The sequence below is a fragment of the Oenanthe melanoleuca genome, chromosome 1 (assembly GCF_029582105.1).
Source record: "Oenanthe melanoleuca isolate GR-GAL-2019-014 chromosome 1, OMel1.0, whole genome shotgun sequence".
NCBI lineage: Eukaryota > Metazoa > Chordata > Aves > Passeriformes > Muscicapidae > Oenanthe > Oenanthe melanoleuca.
In genome coordinates, this window is record NC_079333.1 from 104,626,737 (window position 1) to 104,640,835 (window position 14,099).

At 39.3% G+C, this 14,099-nt stretch overlaps 1 protein-coding gene across 1 annotated transcript in view; it reads right to left on the reverse strand.

Moving 5' to 3' along the window:
• The window catches only part of LOC130253428 (probable ubiquitin carboxyl-terminal hydrolase FAF-X), a 297,854-nt gene that overhangs the window by 272,478 nt on the left and 11,277 nt on the right, over positions 1-14,099 (reverse strand). The window contains exon 2 of the mRNA XM_056492007.1: positions 828-1,081. Within this exon, the coding sequence (XP_056347982.1) occupies positions 828-923 (96 nt within the window). The 5' untranslated portion in view covers positions 924-1,081. The remainder of the gene's footprint in view (positions 1-827; positions 1,082-14,099) is intronic.

Sequence of the window (14,099 nt, forward strand, 5' to 3'; positions counted from 1 at the left end):
ATCACTTGTTTCCCCCTCCCTTTCATTCATTAAACTGCATTTACATCAGCCCAAACAGTTTCTCACTTTTTCCTTCCAATTCTCTTCTCCATCCCACTGAGGCAGAGGGAGTCAGCAACAGCAGAGACTTCATTGGCAGCTCAGGGCCAACCCACCAGACATACCAAAGTACAATTCACTCTCAGGAAGGAGTAATCACTAAATCTCATGGTATTAAAAAAAATACCATTTTTATACTGAATTTAATAGCAAAGTGTGGTTCTTCTCTTAAATGGTTTTGGTTTTACATGATATTGTTTAAAAGCATTTTCTCTGGTATTTTTTCCCTAATAAAAAAGAATCATTACACTGTGATGTAATATATGAAAGCTTTTGCTTTTCTTGTGAAAGCAAGGAACATGAGAAGCTGTTCAGGAAGTCAAGTACAATGAACAGAGATCAGGATGCAGCTGCTCTGGAAGGGCTGATACCTGAGTAAGATGCTTTATCCACAAAGTGCTTTTGCAGAACAGAGCAGAAATTGAACTCACAGATGTAGTGTGGTTTTATCAACCTGTGGCTTCTTATCCAAAACAGGTATGCTTGAAAGAATTATGCCACTGTCTGAAAAGGGAGCATTTTTGCAATGCCATGCTCTCTAACTATACCTACTTAGCCAATACCACTTCCTTCATCCCTAAAAATATTGTTGTACTTCCAGACATGCAGAGAAAAATGTCTAAATTAATGAGAACTCTCCAGAAATACACAAATGAAAATAACTCAGGAACACTACTTCTAAATAACAAATTCCTTTATTTTTAGTGAATTGATTGTTAATACCATACCTGATTCTGCTGGAGGGGAGGCTGCGACTGTCCATCAGGAGCCTGGCCCTGGCTATCATTCCCTCCTACCGGAGAGCCACGAGTCGTGGCTGTCATACTCGACACAGGGCAGATCTTTGCAATTTTGTCTGCTTATGTAGTTGATGTGAGAGAAGAAATTATAGTCCACTTAGTAAAGTTGAAGTACCAGCATATGCTTGCCTTAAAAAGCTCCAACTCAAGAACATGCCATCTTGCAGAGACCATTGCATAACCTGGAGGGGGGGAAAAAAAAAGACAATATCCAGTATTAACACATGGATGGAAACACAATCCACACTCAGAAATGAACATTACAGAAATAAATATGCTTCTATAGAGAATCTTCTATTTTAGACTTAGTATTTCTTTCTATTGACTACAACTGACAAAGTCACATTTGAAAAATTTAACATTATTTTAATGCTCCCAGTAAAAATTACATTTATAATCATCTTTACACCACTGAGAAACTGACACACATTCCAAATGTGTGGCTGTTTACTCTGTGTTCAGAGTAAATGTGTGCAGCTGTTTACCCTGACTCTTTTGTGCCTGAATTCCTATAATAGATTCTCCATCTGAATTCATGGTGCTGCTCAAGGTCTATGTAGAAATGACCTGATCAAGAGCCTAAAAAGCCAAATTTGTAATCTTTTCCAATACTCTCCTCCTGACTGTCTAACCGCAGATGTCAGAGGGAGTTAAGAGACTGATTCGACCTCAGATGAGACTAATAGAGACCCTGCAGCCAAACCCCTCTTAGCATATCAGTATTTACCCAGGGAATTTGACCTGTCTTCCCTTTATCCAGCACGTGCCTAAGAAAGCCTGGGTCCACGGGCCTTTCAGCCCCACTACAAAGCCCATCATATCCCCACCAAGTGGTTTAGCAGATTATATGAAGAAAATTGTGACATCAGATTTGTTGAACTTGTAATGGTATACCAACAGTTCCACAGTCACTGTGTTTCAACTTCACTGTGTTATATAAAGACAAAAAGAGCTGCATTAAGTTATAACAGCAATTCCACTCTGTACCACCAGGCACTGTATAACCACGGAAACTGAAATATAATTCCTCAGAGCAACTCAGACTTCCAAGCACCACATAAAACAAAAACAGTTCTCAGAAAGTTAAAAAGCCAAGTAAGGTTATAGAAAGAGTTGTATGAGCTTCCAGCAAGATGCTTTTGGCAGTGCTGAGATCCTGATCCAATCACCAAAATCTCAAGGCAACAACTGGAGTGAAATTTCAGTTTTAACACTATGCATATTCCCAAGTGTTTTATTATGATGCCTCATCTCAAGTTTCAGTGCTGTTATCTCTCTCCAAGACACTTTAAAATCTTTTCTTATATTGTGTGAATTTGCCAGGCATTACATATACTATAAAAATTGACTGAATACACTCTAATTCCTCTGTCCAGTCTCCAATATTAACAGCACCAACAAACGTAGAGATCTCTAATAATGTCACTAGTATAATGTTCACTTTCGAATAAAACCATATTGTTTCAAAACACTCAACCGCAATCCATCTCTAGCTTTCACTATTCATAAGGCTTAGTAAACCTACTAAGTCCAGAATAAATGCATTACCAACTCAAAACTTTCTTTAGGAAGAAACTGATTTTTGAAATGCAATTTTTAAAATGAATGTATTTGGTATTTAATCTGTGCTTTTAAAAAAATGCCCACCTGAGTATTTAATTGTTTTGTACTGATGTTTATAAATATCACTAAGTGAAAAGTACCAGCAAGAGTAAGTTTCCTGCCACATATATATATATGTATACACATACTCTGCAGTCTACTGCAGTTCAATGCAGTCAGTTCCCCTGCACTACCTGATGGAGGTTTTGAGGTACTCACATAAGCCAGTGAAATCAAATTGCTGCCAACTCACACTGCACTCTTCTGCAGCCCTAAGCCAACCACCAGGACAATAAACCTCTAATCACCACCATTCTTCCTTAATAAGGCTGGGTCATACAAAGGCCACGTCAAAACCTTGTGCTGGCAGAAGGACCAAGGTAGCACAGAAGCAGGAAAAGGGTAAGAGAGCTCATTTCAGCAGCAATCCTGGTCCAGGCTGCCTTAAATTGCAGGCAGAGTGTCCACCGGTTCCACAACAGCTGACACCATGGACAAACTGCTTGATTTCATCTCTTCCCTATTCTAATGCTTTGGGCTGAATTATCATGAAGTGAGCTGGTTCAGAGTACTAAAGGAAACAACAAAACCCCGCCAAATGTACAAAGACTGATTATTTTTCAGTTTCTTTAATTATCTGAAGTGGTGCACTGCAAGGCCAGAGAGTACTCACTTTAATGCCAGCCAGGGAATCAGGACAAACTGCAGATCTCCTGTCAGACTGACTGACAATAGTGTGAATTTACCCTCAGATTTTGCCTCTGTGCTTAGCTGAAGGATCTGGGCAAAGCATTGTAAATTCTATTCTGCTCAAGGCAAGCAACACAACTTAACCAGGAGACACAAGAAAGCTACTACTGAAATAGCCAATTGTTTTGGGTTGATGTGGCCAGAAATGTGTATTCTATCATCTACTGTTGAAGCTGGGTGGGGTAGTGATTTCCTTATCTCCGTGTCACATATTATCTGCTAATGGGCCATCTTTAAGACAAGGTGAAGCAATCATCTTTATCTTTTCCACAACCCATCCTCCCTCCAGGAAGATACCATCTGCTGCTGGCCCATTAAGTCCCACTGTATGACTGATAAAATTACATCATCCCACTGGGAGATGCTCCACCCAGGGGGAGGAGCCAAGCCTTTCCTACCTACACAAAAAACTGAGATTTTGAAGAGCAAATTATCTGTCTTTCCACTGGATTCCAGAGGAAAGCCAGACCTTTCCACATCATCCCTAGACCTTCAGAGGAAAACTGCACCTTCTACAGGAGCACTGCTCCAGCTGAACCACATCTGCCACTGCAGGAGGATGCAGCCACCATTTAATGGGACAGTTGCCAACACCCTGACTGACTGACAGGTGTCAGGTTGTATCCTGACTCTGTCAGGGTTGGGATTGCTCTTTGTAATACTGTATTTCTATTTTAATTTTCCTAGTAAAGAACTGTTATTCCTAATTCCCATATCTTTGCCTGAGAGCCCCTTAATTTCAAAATTATAATAATAATAATTTGGAGGAGGGGGGTTTACATTCTCCATTTCAAAGAGAAGCTTCTGCCTTAATTCACAGACATTTGTCCTTCAAACCAGGACACTAATTTACCCAAAATCTTGCAAATTCATAGAATGAAACAAAATCTACAAAAAATATTATGTAGTTTGTAGATGCTACTAAATACAAAACATTTACATGAAGGAATATTCTATTTTTTTTCTCTTATTTAGGTATTGTTTGCTTTAGAGTCTAATCATAATTCTCCATGTACATTACCTAAATTACATTCCCAGGAAAGTGTATTTCAGGGCTTCCACAGAATTCCACTTGTCTTAGTCATGTGCATTAGATAAGGCCAATCTTCCTAAGCGAGTTCATCACTTCTCCCTCCAAATTTGTTTGATGACCTCAAGACACACAATTGTAACTTCAAGTTATGCTGCAGCTAACTAAAAATACTCCACCTCCAATAAATCATCTAACTGCTTCTTGTAGTATCTACATGTTCTCAATTGCAGGGATATCCTTGTTCAGGTATTTTCCTTTCAATTACAGAATACACAAACATACTTCCATAAATGCAATCATAATCCAATTCATGCAACTTAAACAGCATTAGAAGGCAGTGGTTTACAAGTCTTGTTTTCAGCCACTCATTTACCATTTATGCTTCAGAGAAAACATCAAACTGCATGCCCACAGAGAACACACCACTGCTTTAATCTCTCTAGAACTAATTAACCATGAAACTTTGAATTTGCATCACTTCTTTAATTCAAACTATTAAATTTCAATTTTTTAGAGTTACAACACACCAAGGCACAGTTTGGCTCAGCTGAAGAATTGCCTTTATACCTATTTAAATAAACAAATGTAAACTGATGCAGTGACATATTGGTTTTAAGTGTACTGACAGCCCAAAAGAACAATTCAAACTGCCTGCATACAGCTAAATTCTAATGGACACTCTATGTTAGTTTTTATATACATCTCATTTTTACTATTTCTCATTTTGGAGCCAGCATACTATCCCAGAATCAATGGAATATGCTGAGTTGGAACGGCCTCACAAGGATCATCAAGTCCAATTCCTGTCCCAGCACAGAACCATACCCAGGATGTTCACCATGTGCCCCAGAATATTGACCAAATGTTTCTTGAGCTCTGTCAGGCTGGTGCTGTGACCACTGTCCTGGGGAGCCTGTGCCCCACCACCCTCTGGGGGAAGAACCTTTTCCTAAGATTCAACCTAAACCTCTCCTGACACAACTTCAGGCCATTTCCTTGGGTCCTGTCACTGTCACCACAGAGCAGAGATCAGTGCCTGCCCCTCTTCCCCTCATGAGGAAGTTGTGACTGCAGTGAGGTCTCCCCTCAGTCTCCTTCAGCCTGAACAAACCAAGGGACCTCAGCCCTTCGTCACACAGCTTCCCTTCAAGGCCCTTCTCACATCACTGGGCACCAGCTCAGGGTGAGGCTGCCCCAGCCCAGAGCAGAGCAGGACAATCCCCTCCCTTGCCCAGCCTGATGTCCCTCAGGACAGGGATGTCCCTCCTGGCTGCCAGAGCACTGCTGACCCACATTCAACTCTCCATTAACCAGGACTCCCAGGCCCCTTTCTGCAGCACTGCCTTCAGTACCTCATTCCCCAGTCTTTCAAACATCCAGGGTTGCCCTACACCAGGTACAAGCCACATTAAAAGGAATTACCACCTTTACCCAAAGCTTTGAATGGTTGTTTTAACACAGGGTCAAGATGGAGACAGAACCCTGTTAAGTGACAAACTCACTCCTCCACTGCTAATCAAGCAGTGTTTGAGGCTATGAAGACTGAGTCAAATTAATCCCACTGACACTTGCTTTTGATGCCAACTGAGAAAATTTGACATATTTTTTTCATCTCATTATATCACCCTGATCCACCACTAAATAAATCATAAGTGAAAGTTGGTTTTTGCTCCAGCTGACTGGAATTTCAGTAGCCTCAGAAAAAGACAACTGCAGGTTTTTGACTCTGTATGGTCCCCATTCAGAAGGCACCACCCAGCACTAGCAGCATTCCAAGAGAGTCCCTGCTGCCCACACAGAGGACACCAGGCACAGCACCATCCTTCAGGAGGGGCCTCTGCTTCCAGGCTCAACCATCCAGTACAGTTGCACACCTGAACCTCACCTCAGCTTCCACAGCCTGCAATCTCTGCCTATAGGTTAATTTTATTTTGGAGAGAAATAAAGCATCTTTTTAAAAGCCAGGGAAAAAAAAAAATCAGATGTGGGTTTCTGGATAAGTGGTAGGTAAGAAGCAAATATGTACACAATACTCTGTTAGAGGATAACATGCCACACCAAACACAAAGGATGGCATCTTAGTGTGCAATGATAAAGAACAAACACAATTTTCTAATACAGCTGACTTCTGGAATGGCCTTCATTTGAGTTACTCCAAGACTCCTCTTCAAAAGTAACTGAAATACCCCAAATACATACAGTCCTTTTCCCTGAATTAGCTACTTTAAAATACAGTCTCAGAAAAAAGCAAATGCAAGGTGCCAGATGACAGAGGCAGACTTCAAAATACATTTATTATTCATGAGCACTACCTAAATCCTATCTAGAGGGACAGACTTATTTTTCCTTTAACTTAAGTATTCTGATTATACACAAGTGAGGACATATGTCACAAAATCTACTTTGCCATGTGGTAACAATGAATGCCAGAGTAAGAGTCTGCTGAACATGTAGCAACAGAGCTTTCTAACAACCATACAGCAATTTATTTACAGAATAATGTTCCCATGAAACAGGAGCTCACAGATGTGTTTCATCACAAGCGCTGCATTGCAAAAAGGCTCAACAGCAGCAATACAAACTTGGGGTTGAAAGGTATCACTGATTTGTTTCATACAGGATTCCAGGAACAGCCTTCTTAAAACCTTAATAAGTACTGACTCATCACAAGGATTATGATGTGATTCTAGTTTAAAAATTCTAGACTTCTACCCTATTCCTTTATTTCAACCAGAACGACTTCTCAACTTGAAACACCTCCCCCAAATCTGTAACACTGACCTAATTCAGTAGTTACAATATATACACACCCCCACACATTTTCCATTTTCTTTCCTCCCTGTGCCTTGTATCTTCAGGAAGGAGGAAATTATTTACATAACCAGAATAGAGAACTGGAGGTCACAGCATTTCACTGATTAACACTGACATGCACTGAAAGTGAAATGCATTCAATGATTAAGCAAAACCTGTCGTTAAGGTGCCATTCAGTAAAACAATAAGTATCTAACTTTCAACATTTAAAATACACCTGATAAGCAGCAATCAGAAAATGTTATCTCAAATAGCATATATTACAAAAAAAAAAAACAACTTTTAAATTCTTTCTCCTCCTAGAGAAGTAAGCATATATAAGACTTAGTCAACTGCATCAGGTTCCAACATTAGTTCAAAGCAATAAATGTCTTAATGCTACAGTACAAGACAGAATTTGAAAAACTGCAACAGTTACAAACTAAAATTATTCTCATTGAAAAACAGGTTACTTCAAGTAACCTTTTTTGGTGATCATTCCACATCATACACCTGAAATCAAGTCATTGGCAGTGCAAGTTTCTGGAACATTGAGAAGATTCATGTAAACATATAATTCTATTTGCCCTCAAATTCATGTAACAAAAATACTTCAGTTCTTTCAGGACTCTTTAATTTCAAAACTTGGTGTTGGGACTAAGTTCAGCTCCGATACATCTACTTAATAGTATCCAACTTCACCTTGCACAAGATGCTCCCACATGCAGCACTCACATGACTTTAAGCAAGCAGTAAGAGCACAGAAAGTGAACTTCCAAACTTGGAGCCCCAAATTCTAATCAAAACAAACTGTATTCAAGCCAAGGCTGACAACAGGATTTGGCTCTGCATATCAAGGCAACAAAACTGACATACTCAAAACGTATTAACTTGTTTCATAGCATCACAGAATGGTTTGGGTTGGAAGGCTGACAGTGATTATCCAGTTTCAACCCACTGCCATGGACAGGGCACCTCCCACTAAACCACGCTGTTTCTTTGATCCAACCTGGCCTTGAACACTTCCAGGGATGGGGCATCCACAGCTCCTCTGGGCAACCTGTGCCAGTGCTTCACTATTGGAAGAAATTATTGTGTACTCTAAATCTACTCTCAGTTTAAAGCCATTGTCCCTATCCTATCTACATGCTTTTGCCATAAGTCCCTCCCCTGCTTTCCTGCAAACCTCTTCTCAATACCAGGAGGGGTTCTATGGTCTCTCCAGAGCATTCCCCAGGCTGAACAGCCCCAAGCCTGTCAGTGTGCCTTCAGAGGAGAGACGCTTCCATGTGGAATAACTTCTCAAAAGATATAAATTAAGAAGGAAATCCTTTATGTCAAAGGACTGTCTTGCTTCAAAGCAGTAATTGCTGAAGGCCAGGCCCTGAAAGGGAACTGGAGAGCAGCAGCAGGTGTCTTTCTCCAAAAGACATTCACCTGCCGCTAATTCTTGGGACACATAACAAACAGACAGTGCACTCCTGGTTACTTACAGCACATGACACTTTTTCACAAATACTGTAGTGAAAGGACAGGCCTTCAGATCACACACCTAGCTCTGGCTACCAGATGGAAAAGCAATTTCAGTTCCTGTTCTGAAGAAGTGTTTTGCTCATGTGACAGTAAACAGAGACAAATCCAAATATACAGGACTCCATCAATGCCTTACACAAAATCCCACCAAATGTTATGACGTTTAACTGAGTTCCCCTCATGGAGCTCTGGCCCTACTGTTGTACTTTTCCATAGGTGCACATCCCAGGCTGCTGACACAAACAAAGCTCTGAGCAGGGCTGGGCCTCTCATTCTGTACAACCATTCCTTCAACTCTCAGGAGCTTTCACTGGGAGTTACACTGGTTCAACTGGTATCAAAATATATCCTCAAGGATATTCAGTGTATCTCAGTGCCAGAAGGAAGAGGGACATAAATGTACAGCCCCTAAAAGTCTATTATTTAAATTACTGGTCTAAATATTTCCCAGCAATGAAGAAACTACATTCAAGGCACTGAAAAGTAGCTAAATAACATTAGGTTTTACGGCAAGAGATGAAAATTTTAATTGTGATAGTAAAAAAACCCAGACTTTTCAAGAACAGAATCCAGTAAATATAAAAAGCATTAGCAAATGCACACACTAGAACCTAAGAAAAGCAAACTTACTAAGTGACTTCTAGCTAGTAAATGCAAAAATATTTTAAAATGCTTAAATGTTTTGAACCAACCATGACTTTCACTCACTATAAAGCCCTTTTCTTGAATTCCCAATGAACAAGAAGTGGGTAAGACTTCCTTTTACCTTGTACTGGTAACAGGCTACAACAGGAAACACCTTCAAAACTAAAACAAAAAATATCACAGAATATCAGTATATAATTTGTATCAGTCAGACCTAATTCACACTGTTACGTTTTTTCTTCCAATTATGATATGATTCATTGGTGCACAAAGCTGTCCTTCTGCAACCCAAAAAATGTGTTCTTGGCAATAAAACCAATTAGGATTGAGTCAATACTTCAGGTCCAACTGCAACCCCAGTCCTTTTTCCACAGCCACAGAACAGTTCAGTCACGGCAAGGGAATACATCTGAGGCTGGTAATCTATCATCTATGGAGCCATTGTTATTGTATAATTATATCTACTGCTACTTCAAGAAAATAGTATTTCTAAAGTTTGCACTGAAGACTGATTAAATGCTCTTGCTCCCTTACTCCTGGCTGTTAAATCCATAGTTTGGTCCTGGATTCATCCAATTCAAAAGCCGACAGCTACATCTCTGCAAGCTATGGAGCAAAGTTCACCATCCAATACACTTGAGCACAGAACAGTCCCAGTGTTCTGGGAATGTATTTGGCATCCTCCCTTCTCACTCGGTACAAAGAACACTTTTACCAAATATGTTACTCTTTAGCATTTGTGCTTTAGGAGTTAAGTTCAAAGATGGTTTCTCTCTATGTACGTTACTTCCAACTGAAAGTGTATCTATATATAGGTGATAGTGGTATCAGCAGCTTTTCTTAGCTCTGTGTGCTAATTCAAGCAGTCAAATATTTTCTTGCATCATAAGCGAAACGACCTGCAAAACACATATTTTAGATGTACTGGATCTGTTCTTGAAGTCCACAGTTTAAAAGCTCCTAGCTCAAAGTAATGCCTTACTGTATTTGTAATTTGAGGTTTCAGAACCAAGGAGGAGATACCATGCGTAGAAAATGCTGTACCTCTTCTCAAAAGCTGGAAGAAAAGGTAGGTTCCCCTTCTCTTCCTGATTTTGCGTGCCTGACTGGCAGTTCTGATTTTTTTGAAAGAAAAGTGCCAGTTAAAAATAGAGTTTGTGTAGTTCTTGTCTCCTGATTTTTCAGTTCTTTTTCTTCTTTGATGAGCTCAAAAGTCAAAGAGAATAGAAAGAGCAATCTTAAAAGGACATCTTTATTCCCTAACTGCAAGGGAGTAGATAAATAGTTGCAAACACCAGAACAGCCAGGCTACCTTGGCAATGGATGATCTCTCATGTTCTGTAATGGGCTCAGATATTTGTGCATTCTCATCGCACTAGGGCAGCAAATTAGCGTGGAGGGAGAACTTTTTGGCTACTTACTTTTTTCCTAGATGTTAAAGGCTATAATTCACAAGTTTCTTATCAGGTCTGTGACCAAAATTATATGTTTCTATTAAAAAGATAGTGCTAAGATTTATTCTTGCTACAAACATACAATTGTGGTGCTCATAAGCAGTTACTTTTGTAAAATAACTGTGCTTTTTGTCATGTTCGCCAATATATACAGAGTTTTCTGTATGTGCTTTTTCCTAGGTAAATGACTGATGGTTGTGTTAGTGCATATTTTATTATGCCAAGCTTACCAGATAACTCATATTACTCTGTGATGTCTTCTCACTGCTTGTCACCCCATTCATTTTGGTCCCATGTGCAAAATTTATTAGTAATTTTACAGTTTTATCTATGTAATTGGTAATATATTAACAGTATGAAATTGTGAATGACTAGGTAAAGGGTTTGGCTAGGAATGTGTTCCTGTTTGTTAAAATCATGCTAATAATTCTGGTTTCGCTCAGTAAAGATTCATTTTTATAAACTCTTGTTTTTTTCCTATAAATTTAATCAGACAAGAAATTCAGGTGGTCTAACATCTTTTGATTCTCCTCCTCTGCTCTGGTGAGAACCCACTTGGGAGTGCTGTGTACAGTTCTGGTGTCCCCAATATAAGGACATGGAACTGCTGGAGCAAGTCCAGTCACAAAGTTGGTAAGAGCAGTGGAGCACCTCCCTAACAAAGACAGGCTAAGTTGGGACTTGTCAGCCTGGAGAAGAGAAGGTTGAGTGGAGACCTCACAGCAACTTTCCAGTATCTGAAGGAGGTCTAGAGGGAAACTGGAGAACAACTCTTCATCAGAAACGGTAGTGACAGGAAAAGGAGTAATGGGCACAAACTGAAAGAGGGGAAATTTAAGTTAAATATTAGGAAGAAATTTTTTAGTTTAAGGATGAGACACTGGAACATGCTGCCCAGGGAGGTTGCAGATACCCAATCCTAGCAGTGTTTAAAGCTCCTTTCTTGTCTCATCATCACATGTTTGGACCTTTAACTTGGTAAAAACATTGGGGTTTGTATCAAATATTGTGAGGGTAATGGTGAAGCCACTGATAGTACACATCCCAAGCTACAGTTCTGCAATTTATGCAGGAAGGTTTTATTGTTATTTTAGGTTGCATTAGATTCTATAATGTCTAAGTCAGGTCCTACTGTTAACTAAAGAAGGTCTTGTAAATTCCATAAGACATCCGCAGAATATCTCACTTTTTTATGAGTGGGGCTCAAACCCTTCATAATTGTTAAGAACTTCTGTACCCAAGCTCTAGCAGAGGATAAACAGAAGATAAACCTCTGAAACTTCCTTGGATGTCGTTTTCTTCTTTTGCTGCAAGGCTCACAAAGAAAGCTCAGTAGGCAGGATTCACGAAGCTAAAATGATGAGATATCTACTTCCTACTCCAATTACAGGAATATTTAAGAACAGAATTATTTTGTTCATCTGTATGGGACCTCCAATGATCATCTAGTCCAACTGCCTCAGGATTACAGATAATACTAACTGCAGACAAAAATCTAAAAAAGTTAATTAGGAAAGTTTAAATCAAAGCACTCCCTCTGAGGTACTAGAGCCATTTAATATTGTTCACAACTCCAATTCTTCCTATGGACTAGAGTAAAAAAAGGAAATAACCCTTTGACATTCCATGCTTGGAAGATTGTGCCAAACCATAATGATGCCCAAATCCTCATCCATGTTCAGTGCCATCCCTAGCCTTGGTTTCTTCTAGAGATATATAAACAATCGTGGATTCCGTAATTTTTTATGAGATTAATGCATTTTACCAGGCCACTGGTAAGTGCTGTATGGCTTTTGCTACCTTCAGTCTTTCTCAAGTATCTGAAGGGAAGGATAATGGCATCTTGCAGATTTGTTCCACTGGCAGCTTTAAAACATAGCCTTATTTATAGTATATATACTGCACTTAAGGCTTTGCTAAACTCAGGACTATAAATATTTGAAATGCTGGCTAAGTCATTCAGCCAGTAAATTAGGGATATTACTACAACATTACTTTTACATGTTACTTGTGTGCTATTTCTTAAACCCTGCTTATGCACAGCACTTGATGTGTCACCATGGTGTGTAGCACCCAAAGCCAATACTGCAGTTGGACTGTAAAGATTCTGGAGGAAAAGTGGAGTTTAAAACTGGCCTGCAAAAATCAGTCTCGGCCCCTCTGGCTCCCTTCTTGCTCCCTATGGAAAACTTAATGGTGTCTCAAAACTACGTTGAACACTTTACTAAAGAAAATTAATTAAGTAGTAGTCTTTATATCTAATATTCTGTGACACTATCAACATATTATGGAAATATTCACAATAAGTATAAAATCAACACAACCTTCTGCTTGGTTAATTGTAAATAATTAAAGCATGATACAGCACCTAACATAGGTATTAAGCTGGAGGCAGATTACATTCTTGCATCATGACAAAAAAAATTACTGAAATACCTAGATATTTTAAAATGCTTTAAATTCAAATATCTAAGCATTCCTGTTACTGTACTAGCTTTAATTTCACTTTTTTTTTTAAACTCTCCCTTTCATGTAATGTTTAATCAGCACAAGCTAAGCACAAGAACCCAAACTCTACCATCATTATTGTCAAGTGTAATTCAAATATCTCTAATACAGAAGAAAGTGAGACCAGCATTAAAATTCCTGCTTCAATCAGCTTCTTCACAACTGTTTAACAAACTTAGTCAAACTTCCAACTAGTTTCAACGTACCAACTGCCTACTCAGCCTGGCGATTTCTGTACTGTTCCATGCCAGATAACTGCAAGTAAACATTTTGACATTTTCCACTGCCTTTCAACCATTTCAGTTGGAAGATACTTAGCCTGAAAAATCCAGCTTGCACAAACTCCCTAGAGGTGTTACAAGATGATAACTAATGTCTTTTACTATCATCTGCCCTAAACATGCTCCATTCCAAGCAAATTCATACAAATCCATCTTCCTAGGCAGACTGAATGCTCCAGAAATCCCTGAAAATTATTTACCTTCTCTAGAGAACTTGTGTAACAAGTCCCCTTAAAAATCTTGGCCCCTCTATAGGGAATTAAGAAGTGGCAACAGAACAGCTGTTTTGTCTTCTGTCTTCATGTTCCTTCTGCAACACAATGAAGGCTGTAGTTTGATATAGATGCAGAAAGATAAATAGCAGAAGAAGGAAATGAACAAGAAGCCCCTAGAAAGCACGCTAAGTAGAAAGCAGGGTTGGAAATAGGAGAGTTATTTCCACTGTGTTCACTCCCCCCCACAGAACCAAGAAGTGATACCACTGCCCCAGAAACACAGTGTTCCTGTATCCATAAAGCCTATTAAAAAGTATATCATAACCTTCTTCACTAAGAAATGCAGACAAAAACAATCAGCTATTATCACATCCTAAGGACTGAAG